This window comes from Nycticebus coucang, chromosome 9 (assembly GCF_027406575.1).
Source record: "Nycticebus coucang isolate mNycCou1 chromosome 9, mNycCou1.pri, whole genome shotgun sequence".
Taxonomy (NCBI): domain Eukaryota; kingdom Metazoa; phylum Chordata; class Mammalia; order Primates; family Lorisidae; genus Nycticebus; species Nycticebus coucang.
Window position 1 is genome coordinate 44,092,607 of NC_069788.1, and position 17,840 is coordinate 44,110,446.

The 17,840-nt window shown below is 50.2% G+C and overlaps 1 protein-coding gene across 1 annotated transcript; it reads left to right on the forward strand.

Annotated features, from left to right (window-relative positions):
• The first annotated feature begins 1,944 nt into the window (after positions 1-1,944).
• Positions 1,945-17,565, forward strand: TULP1 (TUB like protein 1). Its single transcript, XM_053603716.1, has 15 exons — positions 1,945-1,991; positions 2,105-2,156; positions 2,516-2,606; positions 2,838-3,002; positions 3,815-3,955; positions 5,208-5,309; positions 5,386-5,505; positions 5,826-5,944; positions 9,947-9,952; positions 10,056-10,226; positions 10,385-10,497; positions 12,266-12,377; positions 12,453-12,551; positions 14,982-15,153; positions 17,296-17,565. Exons 1-15 carry the CDS (start codon positions 1,945-1,947, stop codon positions 17,427-17,429), a joined length of 1,644 nt encoding a protein of 547 aa, XP_053459691.1. The 3' UTR covers positions 17,430-17,565.
• The last annotated feature ends 275 nt before the right edge of the window (positions 17,566-17,840 follow it).

The following is a 17,840-nucleotide window of genomic DNA, read 5'->3' on the forward strand; positions in this document are numbered from 1 at the left end:
GTTTCTCTACCTCTATCCTGCCTACCTCACTGGACTCTTGGGAGAACTAAATGAAATAAAGAATGCACTCACTCAAAAGTTGGCCAAGACGGGTAGATTGCTTGAGCTCAGGAGTTTGAGGCCAGCCTGAACAAGAGAGAGACCCCGTCTCTAAAAGTAGCTGGACATTACGGCGGACACCTGTAGTCCCAGCTACTCGTGAGGCTGAGGCAAGAGGATTACTCAAGCCCAAGAGTTTGAGGTTGCCGTGAGCTATGATGACGCCATGGCACTCTACCCATTGTGCCAGAGTGAGATTATATCTCAAAAAAATAATAAAAGGGGCTGGCTCACACCTGTAATCCTAGCAATCTGGGAGGCTGAGGCGGGTGGATAGCCTGAGCTCACAGGTTTGAGATCACCTGACCCAGAGCGAGACTTCATCTCTAAAAATAGCCGGGCACTGGGGCCTGTGGGTCAGTTCCCCTACATGGGAGGCTGAGGCAAAAGAATCACTTAAGCCTAAGAGTTTGGGGTTGCTGTGAGCTGTGACACCACAGCATTCTACCAAGGGCAACAAAGTGAGACTCTGTCTAAATAAATAAATAAATAAAAATAGGCTCAGCGCCTGTAGCTCAAGTGACTAAGGCACTGGCCACATACACCAGAGCTGATGGGTTCGAATCCAGCCTGGGCCTGCCAAACAGCAATGACAACTACAACCAAAAAATGGCTGGGCATTGTGGCAGGTGCCTATAGTCCCAGCTACTTGGGAGGCTAAGGCAAGAGAATCGCTTAAGCCCAGGAGTTGGAGGTTGCTGTGAGCTGTGATGCCACAGCACTCTACCCAGGGTGACAGCTTCAGGCTCTGTCTCAAATAATAATAATAATAAAGAAAAATCAGCTGAGCATGGTGGCATGTACGTGCAGTTTTAGCTACTTGAGAGGCTAAGGCAGGAGGATGTCTCAAGCTCAGGAGTTAGAAGTTGTTGTGAGCTAGGCTGACACCATGGTGCTCTAGCCCAGATGACAGAGTGAGATTTTGTCTCAAAAAAAAAAAAAAACAGGCTGGGCAAGGTTGCTTACACCTGTAATCCTAGCACTCTGTGAGGCCCAGGAGAGTGGATCATCTGCACTCAGAAGTTCAAGAACATCCTGAACAAGCGAAACCCAGTCTCTACAAAAAAAAAAAAAAAAAAAATTGGAAAAAACTAGTCAAGCATTCTGGCAGGCGCCTGTAGTCCCACTACTCTGGAGGCTGAGTCAAGAGAATGGCTTAAGCCCAGGAGTTTGAGGTTGCTGTGAGCTGTGATGCCACAGCACTCTACCCAGGTCAACAGCTTGAGACCGTCTCAAAAAAGAAAAAATAATAAAAAGTACCCATCAGAAAAAAAAATATTTAAGTGTACACCCCCAATATAAGCATATTTCTTTATAAATTATATACATGTGCCTCTGTCAATCATATATTAAATATAAGTAAATCGTAGTTCTTACTTTTTTTTTTTTGCTTAACAGGCCTGGGTCCCGTTTGAATCCACCACCCTAGGTGTATGTGGCTGGCGCCCTGTGGACTGAGCTATAGGCACTGCCCGTAGTTCTTACTTTTTATGAGAAATAAAGATGAATACAGGATCCAGTCTGATATTTTCTTCCCACACTAACCACAGCCAAATTACAGATGGGCACCTATAACCCAAAGAGCTCCTGGGCAGCAGCGTGGAGCTGGTACCTTTAGCTATGGAGTAGGGGTCTGAGAAGAACTTGGGAGCACTCCAGATCGGTCCCTGGAGGCCTGGGCCAGTAGGGGAGGGTCCGGTCCTGAGCTGTCTCACCTCCCGCAGTGCAGCCTGGCCTCCACCTCTTGAGTCCTGGGAGGTGGGGGTGAAGTTGAGCCGGGATTAGCTGTAGGCTCCTCCACCTGCAGCTTGGCCAGAGAAGGGGCTGCAGATAGGTGAATGCACCATGCCGCTGCAGGACGAAACCCTCCGAGAGGTGTGGGCCTCAGACAGGTCTGAAGCCCCTTACGACCCCTACCTGAACACCAGAGCATCCAGATGGAGGAGCTGGGGGTGGTGGGCAGGGAAGGGTGAGAGAGAGAGGCTGATTCTTTTGCTACCCTCAGTGGGCATGAGGAAGAAGGCCTGAGCCCGGAGGTCCAGCGGCGCCCCAAGCAGGTATGTCACCCCGCTTGGAAAAGAAGCAGAGAGGTACCATTGCCTGTAAACCCATTCAGGGTAGAGAGTCTGGGGGTGGGAAAGGTCCCCTCAGCAGCACCTGGGGGGTGCTTATCTGGAGTTGAGAGGGGCGGATAGGTGTTAGGGGCACGGATCACCCAGGAGAGGAACTGGGACTCTGGGGCATTGGAAAGGTAGTGGTGTGTGGAAGGGGTCATCTTTCCTTACCCCAATAAGGGGGCTGCGGTCCCTGCAGATAATCCGCAGTTATTTCTGGCGGCTCAAGGGATTAGAGGTGACGGGCAGCCCTCGGAACCCCCCTTTCCTTCCTTGGCCTCTCTTTGACCCCCACTCTGCAGCGACCCGCCCCGGAACAGAGGCTGAGGAAGAAGAAGCCGGAGGCCCCTGAGTCCCCCGGCCCCACGGGGTCCAAGCCCCGGAGAGCTGGAGGCGCGGGTGAGGGTCGCAGCAGGAAGGGACCCGAGGGAGGTACTGTGCCCTGGATCCGCGGGGCGAGGGGACAGGCGGGGAAGGGGGAAAGAGAATGAAACCGGGGTGTAGGGCTGTGTGTGGAGGGGGTGAAGGTGCAAACGGAAGCCAGAGGGACCCGCAGGGTGAGGAGGCCGCGGGCGGCGCGCCCCAGCTTAGTGGACCCCGCCTGAACCCCGCGTCTCCGCTCAGCCGGGCGGAGGGGGCGGCCGCGGGAGGAGCCTGCCGCCGCCCCGGCCAAGGCCCCGGAGCCCACCGTCTACACCAAGTTCCTCAGGGACCCCGAGGCGAAGAAGCGCGACCCCCGGGAAACCTTCCTGGTAGCCCGAGCCCCAGACGCCGAGGACGGTGAGAGAGGCTGGGAAGGAAGGGCGGGAGAGCGGGGGCTGCACTGGAACAGCCGCACCGGCAGAAAACAGCCCCCACGTATCTGGCCTTGCCTTTGAGCCAGGTATTGTGCTAAACAGCAACCTTATGAGGTTGATTCTCTTGTTCTTTTCCCCATTTTACAGATGGGGAAACAGACATAGCGAAGTTAATGGTGTGTGTTTGTTTTGTTTTTGAGACACGCTTTGTCACCCTCGGTAGAGTGCCATGGCATCACAGCTCACAGCAACCTCAAGTGATTCTCTTGCCTCAGCCTCGGAGTAGCTGGGACTACGGGCGCCGGCCACGGTGCAGGGCTATTTTTTAGAAACGAGGTCTCACTCTGGCTCAGGCTGGTCTCCAACTCGTGAGCTCAGGCAATCCACCTGCCTGGGCCTCCCAGAGTGCGGGGCCTGAAGTTAAAGGTTTTGCCTTAACTACAGCTAGGAGCCAGGAGTAGCCCAGACTCAAGGTCAGAAGCAGAGACAGAAAGGACAGGAAGACGCCCGGTGGATGCAGTAGAAAGGGAAGAACAAGAGGAGATTGAGGGAAGAGAGGCGGGTGGCAGGGAAGGAGGAATAGGACTCTTCCAACTCCAGCTCACTCTCCTGACTGGTAGGCCCTGAGACTGGGGGGCCACCCTCCTTCTTCCAGGAGAGTGCCAGAACTCCTACTGTCCCTGTTTCAAAAGGACAGGCTCTCACCCCTCTGCCCAATCTCCACTTCCCAGCAGTCTGTGGGAACTGGACTCCCCAGAGAAGGGGGGTACCAGATCCCCCATTACGGGGAGTTTTTATCTACAGAGGATGAGGAGGAAGACGATACAGATGATGAGGAAGAGGAAGAAAAGAAAGAGAAAACCCCTCTGCCTCCTAAGAAGCCCCTCAAGGAGAAGTCTTCTGCAGACATGAAAGAGAGAAAGGCTAAGGCCCAGAGTGCAAAGGGTGGGTGTCAAGGGTACAGAGGGATACACAGGAGTTGAGACCTGGAAAAGGTACCTAGTGCCCCGACCAGAGGGTTTTTCCTCTAATAGTTTCTACCTTAAGGACACAGATCAATATATGCCATCCTCCACCCCAGTCCCACCTGGCCCTGCCTAGGGTAAGGGTACATTGAGCCAAGAGATGGCAGAAGATTTAGTTGTAATTTATGTTTAGTTTTTGTTTTTAACTTAATGTGAATTATTATTACAATGTTTATAAAAGTATCAAAGTGACTATAGTAAAAGGAAATTGCTTTTTGGGTGTTTTGTTTTGAGACAGAGTCTTCTTTTTTTGTAGAGACAGAGTCTCACTTTATTGCCCTCGGTAGAGTGCTGTGGCATCTCAGCTCCAACTCTGGGCTTAGGCGATTCTCCTTCCTCAGCCTCCCAAGTAGCTGGGACTACAGGCACCTGCCACAACGCCAGGCTATTTTTCTGTTGCAGTTTGGCCAAGGCCAGGTTTGGACCCGCTACCCTCAGTATATGGGGCCAGCGCCCTACCCACTGAGCCACAGGCACCACCCGAGACAGAGTCTTCTTATTCTGTTGCCCTGGCTAGAGTGCTATGGTGTCAGCCTACCTCATAGTGACCTCAAACTCTTGGGCTTTAATGATCTTCTTGCCTCAGCCTCCACAATAGCTGGGACTACGAGTGCCTGCCACAATACCCAGCTAATTTTTCTATATTTTTAGTACAGACAGGGTCTTGGTTTTGCTCAGGCTGGTCTCAAACTCCGGACCAGCCTGAGATTCCAGTGCTAGGATTCCAGGCGTGAGCCACTGTGCCCAGCCAGAAATTGCTGAATAAATTCTCTGTGGTGATGTATCCCTGGGTGGTGGCTCCCTGGTTTGGGCACTTCATCATCCAGCTATCAGTGCTAGAACCCTGGGCCTCTGAGGGAGAGAGAGCATACTCTAACAGTGGCCCGGGAAGGCTTCTAGGCAGAGACGGGCAGAAGGCAGGACTCGGAAGCTCAGTTGGAAGGCCTTCATTCATTAACTGCTTATAAATCTGCTGCTGTTTGTCCAGCATCTTTTTGGACTTGGGGAGAAAAAACCCAAGAGAAACAGAAAGCAGACTGTGGACCTTGTGCAGCTCTAGCCTCCCTGAGAACTAAGAAGCGAATGAGTGCTGAAAGGCAGATAAGTGGGCTGGAGGCAACCCTCAGCCCCAGTAGGCTCCTTCTTTGTCTAACCCCATCTTCCGTTTCCAGGGAATCTAGGAAGCCCTGACCCCACATCCAAACCTCTTCGAGTTAAGAAGAATGAAGCCCCGGTAGGAGAGGGGACCAAAATGAGGAAGACAAAGAAGAAAGGTGAGCCTGGCCTGGGGAGGAATAAGGGATCCTGGATGTGGTGAGGGCTGTGACCTTTTCACATCCATGCTTGCAGAGTCTGGGGAGGCTGACAAGGACCCCTCAGTGAGCCCGGGCAGATTGAAGAAGAAGCTCCCCACAGCCATGTTTCTGGTTGGGGATGACAGCCCTGCCGAAAAAGCTTTGAAGAAAAAAGGTGGGTGACAATGGCTTCTGGTGCCATGATACCTTGAAGAGGTCCTGGGAGTGGGGAGCTGGGGTATCCTTATGTTATGTGGTGCAGGGCCAGGTGAGGAGTATGGGTTCTAGACTCAGAAAACATGAGGGCATCATGACCTCTGCTTTGATAGCTATGTGGTCTCAGGCAGACATCAGCCTTTCTGAGCTTCTGGCAATGAGAACATGAGATTGACCCTCTTGTGGCTGTGGACAGAATCCAAATGAAACACAAGTGTTGGAAGCACTTTGCAAATCAGGGTAGGGAATGAACACCTTTGTTTCTTCTTCCATGCCCAGGCACTCCCAAAGGCCTCGAAGAGGAGAGGAAGGAGGAGGAAGAGGAGGAAGAGGATGTGGCAGCTGTGGCGACCAAGAACAGCAATCAGAAGGGCAAAGCAAAAGGAAAAGGCAAAAAGGTTGGGGCCCAAAGAAGAGGGCTGAGGTCCCTTCAGGGAGCAGTAGCAGAGGCCTGCAGGGTGCCTTGGTGTCACGTGGGATTAAAATCTGAGAAAAGGGCACCAGGTTTGTGGGAACAGAGAAGGAAGGCATTTGTGAGGTCAGCCTGGTCATCTGGTCTCTGAAGCCTCCCCTCTGCTGTGTAACCATCAGACACAGCTAGAGTTGCCCTCACGGTCCCTCATGTACCTAGGAATTGGTGCACACAGACATAGAGACACATGTGTACACAGCTTTGGGCATACTGATAGTCAGTTGTACCAGTTCTTTCTTGCTACCCAGCCCAGGACTTCCTGACCTCCCAGCAACTCCACAATCCAGCAACTAAAAGGTTAATACCTGATTGTCAGGGGCCTCCAGCATACCAGTGTCCATTCTGACATGCATTATTCACAGGCAGAACAGGTTGTTAATTATTTTGAATATTGCCCCTGCACATAAACAGGACTCAGAAACCAACACACATAAGCTAGAGTAAGTAGAAGAGGAAGGTCCAACCAAGAGAGAGAAAGTGATGAAAATCTTTGAAAAATAGGTTTCCACTAGTGGCAAAATCACTTCAATGGGGTTCAACACCAGCTCAGTAGTTATGGTGCCAGCCACATACACTGAGGCTGGCGGATTTGAGCCCTGCCTGGGCCTGCTAAACAATAATGGCAACTACTATAAAAAAAAAAAAAAAAGCTGGGCATTGTGGCAGTTGCCTGTAGTCCCACTACTTGGGAGGCTGAGGCAAGAGAATCGCTTAAGCCTAAGAGTTTGAGGTTGCTGTGAGCTGTGATGCTACAGTACTCTACAGAGGGTGACATAATAAGATTTTGTCTCAAAAAATAAATAATCACCTCAATGGTAGGGCCTGGGTCTTAGCTTTATGGGTTTATTAATTTGTGCAGGAGTGGTGAGGTCTTGGGGGACTGATTCACATCAACCAAGATCACCAAATGCTGATGTATAAACTGAAAGGCCAGTTTATTATCTCCCAGGAGGAATATAACTGCACAGCAGCTTTCAATACAGTAGGCTTTTTTTTTTTTTCTTTTTTAAGACAGAGCCTCAAGCTGTCACCCCAGGCAGAGTGCCATGGCATCACAGCTCACAACAACCTCCAACTCCTGGGCTCAAGCGATTCTCCTGCCTCCACCTCCCAAGTAGCTGGGACTACAGGCGCTCACCACAATGCCCGGCTCTTTTTTTTTGGTTGCAGCCATCATTGTTGTTTGGTGGGCCCAGGCTGGATTCAAACCCGCCAGCTCAGGTGTATGTGGCTGGCGCCTTAGCCGCTTGAGCCACAGGCGCCGAGCCCAGTAGGCTTTTGAAATTTACAGCTGTGGAAGCGTTTGAACAAGCTCTGGCTTTCTCCACATCACATTCCAGAGCAGCCTCGAGTGGAGAACAGATGGTCACTTACCCCTGAGCTAAGGGCTTGCTGCCCTACACCAGCCTCATCTCACACACACTACAAATCTACCCTAAGCAAAAATGGTCAACTACAGCACATCAGGGCTTCCTGGTGGCTCATGAATAGCATTTAATCCTCAAATGCACCACCCAGGCTGGCAGGCCATGCTCTCCCTATTGGAAAGTTGGGCTCAGAGGCTTGGCTCTCCTTATGTGGAGAACAGAACATAAGGACAAAAGACACCAGGCAAATAGCCAGGCACTGTGGCAGGTGCCTGTAGTCCTAGCTACTTAGGAGGCTGAGGCAAGAGAATCACTAAAGCCCAAGAATTTGAGGTTGCTGTGAGCTGTGGCGCCATGGCACTCTACCCAGGGCAATATAGTGAGACTCTGTCTCAAAAAGAAAAAAAAGGGGTGGCGCCTGTGGCTCAGTGAGTAGGGCGCTGGCCCCATATACCAAGGGTGGTGGGTTCAAACCTAGCCCTGGCCAAACTGCAACAAAAAAATAGCTGGGCATTGTGGCAGGTGTCTGTAGTCCCAGCTACTTGGGAGGCTGAGGCAAGAGAATCCCTAAACCCAGGAGTTGGAGGTTGCTGTGAGCTGTGACACGACAGCACTCTACCAAAGGTGATAAAGTGAGACTCTGTCTCTAAAAAAAAAAAAAAAAAAAGGGCGGCGCCTGTGGCTCAAAGGAGTAGGGCACCAGTCCCATATGCCGGAGGTGGCAGGTTCAAGCCCAGCCCTGGCCGAAAACCACAAAAAAAAAGTAGAAAAAAAGACACCAGGCTTTTTTGAGGACAGAAGGGGCCTTTGTGGAGTCAACAGGCCATCCTAGGGTCATATGTTACCAAATAGTTATTGGAAGTTTCTCAATGAGCAAAGTGTGCTTATTAATTCATTCGTGTATTAACTAGGTATTGCTGTATAACAAATCACCTCCCAAACTTAGTGTTTTAAAACAGCATTTACTATAGGGCATTGTGGCGGGCGTTGTGGTGGGCACCTGTAGTTCCAGCCACTTGGGAGTCTGAGGCAAGAGAATCACTTAAGCCCAAGAGTTTGAGGTTGCTGTGAACTGTGATGCCACAGCACTTTACTGAGGGCGACATGGTGAGATTCTGTCTCAAAAAAAAAAGGCCAAAAAACAAAAACCAGCATTTACTGGCTGGGCAAAGTGGTTCACACCTGTAATCCTATCACTCTGGGAGGCTCAAGGTAGGAGGATCACTTGAGCTCAGGAGTTTGAGACCAGCCTGAGCAAGAGAAAAACTCTCTCTTAAAGATAGAAAAATTAGCTGGGCTTTGTGGCAGGACCCTGTAGTCCCAGCTACTGGGGATGGTGAGGCAGGAGGATCACTTGAGCCCGGGAGTTTGAAATTGCTGTGAGCTAGGCTGATGCCATGGCACTCTAGTCTGGGTAACAGAGTGAGATTCTTATCTCTAAAACAAACAAACACAAAAACAAGCATTTGCTTTCTTAGTGGATTTCTGAGTCAGAAATCCAGGAGTGGCTTAGCAGGATAGTTCAGACTCAGGGTCTCTCATGAGGTTGCAGTCAAGATGTCAGCTGGGGATGCCCTCATTCTGAAAGCTTGAGTGGAAAGGAAGGATCCATTTCTTTTCTTTTTTTTTTTTGAGACAGAGTCTTTCTACTCTGATTAGAGATGGGGTCTTGCTTTTCATCAGGCTGGTCTCAAACTCCTGATTACAGGCATGCACCACCCACACCTAGCCCACAATATCTTTTATGACCTGGCCTTGTTAAGTGACATCCCCCCATCATTTCTGCCATATTCTATTGGTCATGAAGAGCAACCCCAGAACACTGGGAGGGTACTACACAGGGGATTAAGTACCAGGAGGCAGGGGTTGTGGGAGCCCTCCTGAAGGCTGGTTACCACATTCATTGGGTATTTACTGTATGCTAACTATTGTAGTAGTAGCTAACACGGGCTTAGAACATAGCAATACATTCTGTCAGCCTCAGCCCACTGGCTATCAGTGTCCACATGAAGGAAGGTCTTTCTAATGGCTCTCGAGCTTTTAGAAGCTCCACCTCTTAGTTGTTTATGTGAATTGGGCAAATTACTTAGATTCCCAAGATGAAGAACCTCAGCCTCTTCATCTGTACACTGGGGACCATGACCTCAGTGAGCTGCTGTGAGGGTTAACTAAATGAACATTTGGAAAGTGCTTAGAACTAGAGCGCATCGGTAGTGTTTATACAGTGTGTGTTAAGTATTAAATTAAGTAAGGTCTGTTCCACGTATCCACCCCCACCGTACCCACTTTGCAGATGAAAAAATTGAGTCATGGTGTGGTTAAACTTAACAAACATGACAGATGGTTAGTAGTGGAACCAGGATTTGAACCTAGACAGTCTGGCTTCAGAGCCTGGGCTCCTAACCAACAATCACAGGCTAAACAGAAAAATAATAAAGCACAGAGCTCTGCAGAGCCTCCTTCCATAGCTGGGCTGGGCTGCTGGGAGGCATGATGGGGAGTACTGAGCCTCAAGAGACACGCTGGGCTCTAGCTGGCCTCTCTGTTCTCTCTGCATGCAGAAGGCGGTGAGTTGTCCTGGCAGTGCTGCCTACGACCCTGCACTGGGACCTGCTGAGGGTGGGGGAGCTGGTGCTCTGGGGCTGATGCACACACCCTCTGCCCCGCCAGAAGGAGGAAAGGGCCCCATCTCCCCCTGTGGAGGTGGACGAACCCCGGGAGTTTGTGCTCCGGCCTGCTCCCCAGGGCCGGACGGTTCGTTGCCGGCTGACACGGGACAAGAAGGGCATGGACCGGGGCATGTACCCCTCCTACTTCCTGCACCTGGACACGGAGAAGAAGGTGGGTAGGCGGGAGAGCAGAGGTTCCATGACCCAGGCTGAGGGAGGGTCTGGGGCCAGGATGTGGCCATGGGACAAACAGGCCTCTTTTCCCAAGCCCCACCTCCATCCTCCCTCATCTTCCCTTCTCATCCTCTCACTTGTCACCCTTGTCCCTAGGTGTTCCTCTTGGCTGGCAGGAAACGGAAACGGAGCAAGACAGCCAATTACCTCATCTCCAGCGACCCTACCAACCTGTCCCGGGGAGGGGAGAACTTCATTGGGAAGCTGAGGTGGGGCTGGGTTTTCTGGTGGAGGCTTGGGTCAGCAAGAGTACCATAGCTAGTCACCTCTGTCCTGTTGTGCCTGGCAGAGCGCCCACCACATTGGACACTCTGGAAATGCCCCTTTGCCCAGGACCTCTCACACTTTGATGTCCATAGATCACAGGGGAATCTTGTTGAAATGGTTCAGTGAGTCTGCAGTGGACCTTTTTTTTTTGTTTGTTTGTTTGTTCAGACAGAGCCTCAAGCTGTTGCCCTGTGTAGAGTGCTGTGCTATCACAGCTCACAGCAATCTCCAACTCCTGGGCTTAAGTGATTCTCTTGCCTCAGGGGCCTGAGATTCTGCATTTCTTTTTTTTCTTTTTTGTGACACAGAGCCTCAAGCTGTCACTCTAGGTAGAGTGCTGTGGCATTACAACTCACAGCAACCTCAAACTCTCCGGCTTAAGTGATTCTTTTGCCTCTGGCTCCCAAGTAGCTGGGACTACTACAGGTGCCCGCCACAACGCCCAGCTATTTTTTGGTTGCAGCTGTCATTGTTGTTTGGCGGGCCCAGGCTGGATTCGAATCCGCCAGCTCAGGTGTTTGTGGCTGGTGCCTTAGCCGCTTGAGTCACAGGCGCTGAGCTGAGATTCTGCATTTCTAACGAGCACCCCTGTGATCCCCACAGCTGTCTAGGGCCCTCTTGCAGTTGAGCATAAGCTCCCTGAGGAGCTGGGACCATGCCTTGTTTATGCTTGACTTCCTGGCACTTGGTATATATATATATATATATACACACACCCTGTTTCCCCGAAAATAAGACATCCTCCAAAAATAAGACCTACTTACAGGAAAGATAAGACGTCCCCTGAAAATAAGACCTAGTGCATCTTTGGGAGCACACCTTAAAATAAGACACTGCCTTATTTTCGGGGAAACAGGGTAGTACCTACTCAACAAATTAACTGAGTGAATGAATAAACAAATATTCAGCCCTACTCTGTGCTACCTCTTCTAATCCCCACCACAAAACTGAGAGGTCAGCAGGTGAGGTTAAATCCCTGAGGCGGGCCTTACTTCTTTTATTTATTTATTATTATTTATTATTTATTATTATTTTTTTTGAGACTGTCACTATGTCAGTAGAGTGCTGTGCCATCACAGCTCACAGCAATCTCAAACTCTTGGGCTTAAGCAATTCTCTTGCCTCAGCCTCCCAAGTAGCTGGGACTACAGGCACCTGCCACAAGACCCGGCCATTTTTTTGTAGCAGTTCGAATTGTTGTTTAGTTGGCCCGGGCCATGTTCAAACCTGCCAGCCTCGGTCCAAGTGGCCAGCACTGTAACCACTGTGCTACAGGTGCCAAGCCTATTTCTTTTATGTATTTAATAAAATTTTTATAAGGCCTGCCTATGTGTCAGACATAGTTCTAAGTAACCTATTTAGAAACCATTTAATCCTCTTATCACCCAAATAAGGGTTTTTTTCCAAGAGTTTCCCCCATTTTATAGAAGGAGTTGAGGCTCAGAGAGTTAAGTAACTGGGCTAGAGTCCCACAGCTAGTAAGAGATGGAACTAGGATTTGAACACTGCCCAGTCTTCTTGTAGGTCCAACTTTTAAAAAGACCTCCCCATAGAGGGAAGCCTGGGGCTGGGGACAAGAATTGCTTGCTCCCAAGACATCTCCACCCTTCATGCAAGAAGCTCTCAAAACTGCTTGACTATGTAGAAGGGTCTTAGGGCAGGGATGTGGAATCCCCCTCAGCCCCAGCCTCAGCGTCACCCTGCTTGCAGGTCCAACCTCCTGGGGAACCGCTTTACTGTCTTTGACAATGGGCAGAACCCCCAGCGTGGAGGCAGCTCTGATGTGGGGAGCCTTCGACAGGAGCTGGCAGCTGTGATCTACGTAAGAACTCTGCCCGTCCTATGTGCCAGGCCTTTTCCATTACAGAGGCCAGACTGACAGGTATCTCCCTCCCAGGAAACCAATGTGCTGGGATTCCGTGGTCCGCGGCGCATGACAGTCATCATTCCTGGCATGAGTTCGGACAATGAGAGGGTCCCCATCCGGCCCCGAAATGTGAGCCCTGCATCTCTCTGACCCCTGTCCTTGACGGTCCTGCTATCTATGTAACCCACTCTAGGGAAGCAATGGGTGGGGGGGACTCAGCTTACCCAATACCCAACCTTTAAGCACACCCATCACCCTCTAGTACAGTGGTTCTCAACCTTCCTAATGCCGCAACTCTCTAATACAGTTCCTCATGTTGTGGTAACCTCCAACCATACAATTATTTTTGTTACTACTTCATTAACTGTAATTTTGCTACTATTATGAATTATATGAATCGTATGAATTGACCCCTATGAAAGGGTTGTTCGACCCCCAAAGGGGTCGTGACCCACAGGTTGAGAACCACTGCAGCACAAATTCATTCTGGCAAATTGTGGAATGGATTGGAGAGTTTTTTATTATTGAATTCACTGAAATAATCACAATGGGCTTTTGGGCTTTTTTCAGAGTTTAAATCAAATTCATCTATTACATTTATTTATATATCCACTGAACACACATATTGAGAGCCAAGTATTATTCTGGATACCTGGAAGACATCAGTGGACAAAGATCTGCCCTCTAGAAGCTGGCATTCTAGTGAAAGGAGACAGGCAATACATGATGATCATGATAAATAAGTAAACTGTGGAGTGTTAGAAGGTGATAAAGACTATGGGAAAAAGTCAAACAGGAACAGGAGATGACAAGTGTGTGTGTGTAGGCTTTGATATTAAATACAGTGGTCAGAGTGGGCCTCTGGGACAATGAGGCAGAGAGCCTACAGATAGATGGACAAAAGGCATCCAGGCAAAGGGAAGAGCCAGTGCAAAGGCCCTGTGACAGGAGGGTATCTGGGTGTTGGAGAGAGATCAGGTCAGATAGGGCCTGTATAACCGGTTTTTACTCTGGAAGAAATGGGAAGCCTAGCAGAGTTTTGAGCAAAGAAATCACATGACTTCTGTTTTAAAAAGCAAAGATTGTTTTGTGTATGTATGGGGCAAAGAACAAGGTGAAGAGATGCCCTGGAGAGACATGGCCTCCCTCAGAGCATCAGTCCTATGCTCTGCTAGCACTGCTGGGCAGATAAGCCCATGATGACTCGTATGCCCCATACTCACAGGAGACTGATGTCACTGTACTCATTTACAATGAAAAGTAATACCCCTGTCAGCTGATCATATGTCCTTCCCTGCTGGAAAGTCATGCTGTAATCAGAGGCCAGGCTGACCTCGGGACACCAGCCATGGGAGGCCTGGTCTTGAGGGTTCACTCAGCCTATGGGTCCCATAGTTGCTCCTTCCATGCCTGGATAAACACAGAAATCCTCCAGAGGCAGTGCCTCCTTCCCTTTTTGGGCTTGGTAAGAACTATGTGGTGCTGCTTTAGGTCTCTTCATCATCCCCACAGTTCATCCATTCTATAAACATTCACTAAACACACACTCAGTGCCAGACACCGGAGATCCAAAATCAACATGATAAGGTAATATCTGGTATTTACTAAGCACCTACTCTGTGCCAGGAACTGCTCAAATAACAGTGCATGTGCTATTAATTTATTAACTCCTCACAGCACCCTATTGTGAGGGAAACTGAGGCAGGCACACAAATGTAACAAAATACTATTCTTCTTACCCTTAGAGTATCTAATTCTGTCAATCACAGTGCAGGGGTAGGAATAGTAAGAGCAAGATGTTGTGGAAGCTTAGAACTGCAGCGTCTAAGTCAGCTGTGGAGTCAGGAAGGTTTCTTGGAGGAGATAATCTTGAGTGGACTCACTCTAACCCAGGAACAGGTGACAAGGAAACTCAGGAAAAAAAATATATGAAGAGCACCATTATACAGACACTGGGCCTTCCTTTCAGAAACTCTCCTCTAAGGACCCTTTCTTTTACTTACCCATCTCCCTCCCCGAGCTCAACTGTGTGCTCCTCTTAGGTCTTTTCTTCTTTGTGGAGATACAGTCTTACTCTGTCCCCTGGCTAGACTGCAGTGGAGTCATCATAGCTCACTGCAACCTCAAATTCCTAGGCTCAAGGGATCTCTTTCCTAGGCCTCCCAAAGTGCTAGGATTACAGGTGTGAGCCTCTACTCTGAGGTCTTGAATTATCTGTTTATAATCACGTGTGGTGTGTGGTCATCTCCTAAGACCACTTGAGTACTAAAGGCATAAAGCATCTACTGCGTACCAGAAGTCCCTTTCCATTTTCTGGCCCTCCACTTTAGCATCCCACAAAGCCCCATTTTCACAGACATGCACCCTGTCCTCAGGACACCACAGATGCCAAGCATGCTCTTGAAAATACCCTGAATGGATGTTGATCTCCAAGCTGCATACTGCACACACACGCAAGGGCATGCACAGGTGTCCAGGCCCCTTCTCTGGTCAGTCCTGAGCAATCATGGCCACCTCTAACTGCCCTATCCTTATTTACTCCCCGTCTGGGAACCCCAGGCCAGCGACGGGCTGCTGGTGCGCTGGCAGAACAAAACACTGGAGAGTCTCATTGAACTGCACAACAAGCCACCTGTTTGGAATGAAGACAGTGGCTCCTATACCCTGAACTTTCAAGGCCGGGTCACCCAGGCTTCAGTTAAGAACTTCCAGATTGTCCACGCTGATGACCGTGAGTATCTGAGGGCCTAGGGCAGGCTCTTTCCCACTACCTGCAGGACCCATACTTTTCTTTTTTTTTTTTTTCTGGTTTTTGGCTGGGGCTAGGTTTGAACCCACCACCTCCAGCATATGGGACGGGCACCCTACTCCTTGAGCCACAGGCACCACCCCATACTTTTTTTTTTTGAGATGGAGTCTCATTATGTCACCTTCAGTAAAGTGCTGTAGCGTCATAGCTCACAGCAACCTCAAACTCTTGGGCTTAAGCAATTCTCTTGCCTCAGTCTCCCAAGTAGCTGGGACCACAGGCGCCTGCCACAATGCCCAATTATTTCTTTGTTGTTGTTGTCATTATTATTTAGCAGTCTCAGGCTGGGTACGAACCCACCAGCCAGCCCCAGTGCATGTGTCTGGCGCCCTAACCACTAAGCTACAGGCACCGAGCCAGGACCCCTACTGTCCCTGGAGCCTCCCCACAACCCTTTCCCTCTCTCTCTCTCACACACACACACTAGCTTGCCCTGAAATTTACCCTGGAGCTGAGACATCCAGCAAGGTCACTCTCTTCTCCATAGGCATTGATTGTATGCTCCCAGGAGACTCAGATACTCCAATCATCCAAAGAGGTGTTTTGGGGCCCATTGTTCCAGGTTCTCATTCCAGCACTGACCAAGGCAGTAGGGTAATACTGAAACATTCTGGGCAACATTGTGTTGAAGGGAGATTTGAGCTGCTACTGTTTGAAAACCACTGAGAGCCCAACCCCTTTGAGGTCAAAGAGGGTACTGAGGCTCAGAGAGGGCGGCCTTCTACCCAAAGTTTCTTGGCTCCTCTGGGCAGTTACATTAGCCCTCAAAATTTATTTCACAAAACTTACACACTGGTTTCTATGTGGCAAACACTGTTCTCAGGATCTTATAAATATGGAATCACTAAATCCCTTCAACAGTGCTGAGGAAGGTATTATTATTCCTATTTGGCAGATGAGAAAATTGAGGCACAGAGAGCTTAAGTTACTTGCCCAAGGTCACATAGCTAGTAAGAGGTAGAGCTGGGATTAGAACCCTGGAAGTCTGGCTACAGGGCCCATGCTCTTAACCCCTTCAAGATGGTTGCCTTTAGCTCCGCGCCCGTAGCTCAGTGAGTAGGGCACAAGCCACATACACCGAAGTTGGTGGGTTCAAGCCCGGCCCGGGCCTGCTAAACAACAATGAGGACTGCAACCAAAAAATTGCTGGGCATTGTGGCAGACACTGGTAGTCCCAGCTACTTGGGAGGCTGAGGCAAGAGCATCACTTAAGCCCAAGAGTTTGAGGTTGCTGTGAGCTGTTACACCACAGCACTCTAACAAGGCTGACACAGTGAGACTCTGTCTCAAAAAAGAAAAAAAGATGGTTGCCTTTTAGTAGCAGGGAATATTAATCAAGCATTTTTTATTTCATACTCTATGTCTTCTCTTAAGTGAGGTCAAAGGATTATCTTTGAAAAGTTAGTGAAATAAGATGTACCCGCAACACAATTAAGTAAAAATGTCCGTTACAAGCCTGGGAGAGGTCTCACTAGGATGAGGAAGTTTGGGATAGGATATCTCCCAGGTTCACAGCGTTGGGGCAACAGGGAGTAAGCTCCCATTCCCCCACTCCGTCCTAGGGATGGGATGCCCCAGTGTCACCTGTCCCATGGCTTTGGGACTGTTCTCCAGATCATGTTTCTAGTGGAGCCTGGTCTGCCTGAGTTTGGGGGTATTTTTAGCAGCTTCCTGTTCCTATAGATGCTGAGGGAGGTGTGGAGATTGAAATTGGCAACTTGGATCAGAGACAGGATAGGGGCTGGGTGGGACTTGGTGGCTGAGAGAGGAAAGAAAAGAATGGGGCCAAAAGACAATAGAGAAGCCGGAAAGGAAGGGCTCTGGGCTTGGGTAAATTTGACAGGTAAGTTTGACTAAGTAGGCTGTAGGCATGGCCCTGGGCAGCAACAGGTAAGGCAGATTCCCTGTCCTGGGGTTTTACACAGGGACTGGTGTAACTGAGATGGTGGCTGATGGTTGGGACCCCAAAGCAAGGGAGAGAGACTTCCTGTAATGCCGAAAGCTCTGTCTGCCAAGATGTGGGTGCCAGGAGACCTCGCTTCCACCCACGTCTTGTGTCCACAGCCGACTATATCTTGCTGCAGTTTGGCCGCGTGGCCGAGGACGTCTTCACCCTCGACTACCGGTACCCGCTGTGCGCCCTGCAGGCTTTCGCCATCGCCCTCTCCAGTTTCGACGGGAAGCTGGCCTGCGAGTGACCCCAGCGCCCCGGAACCCGCCAGCGTGGGGAAAGGATTCAGGAGGCTCGCAGGGTTGTTGGGGAATGACCCCTCACTGCCTCTCAGGGATCTGCATCCGCTCCCCAGCCTGGCACAGGGCGAGGCAGGAGGAGCTCAGACGGCAGACAGGACGGAGATGAAGAACATCTGGAGCTGGAGCCGCACATCTGGTCGCCGAGCTCGCCTGCGCCCACTGACCACCCCCTCCTCCCCACGCCGTAGTCACTTCCTGTCCGGGAGCAGTACTCAGTGTTGTTTTAACCCCCACCGGGACCGCACTAGGGCTCTGAGGAGCTGGGGCCGACCCAGAGGGGAGGGTAGGTTGTGCGGGACTAGGGCCAGATACCCACATCCCCAATAAAGCCGGTCCTCGGTCAAGCGGTGTGGTGG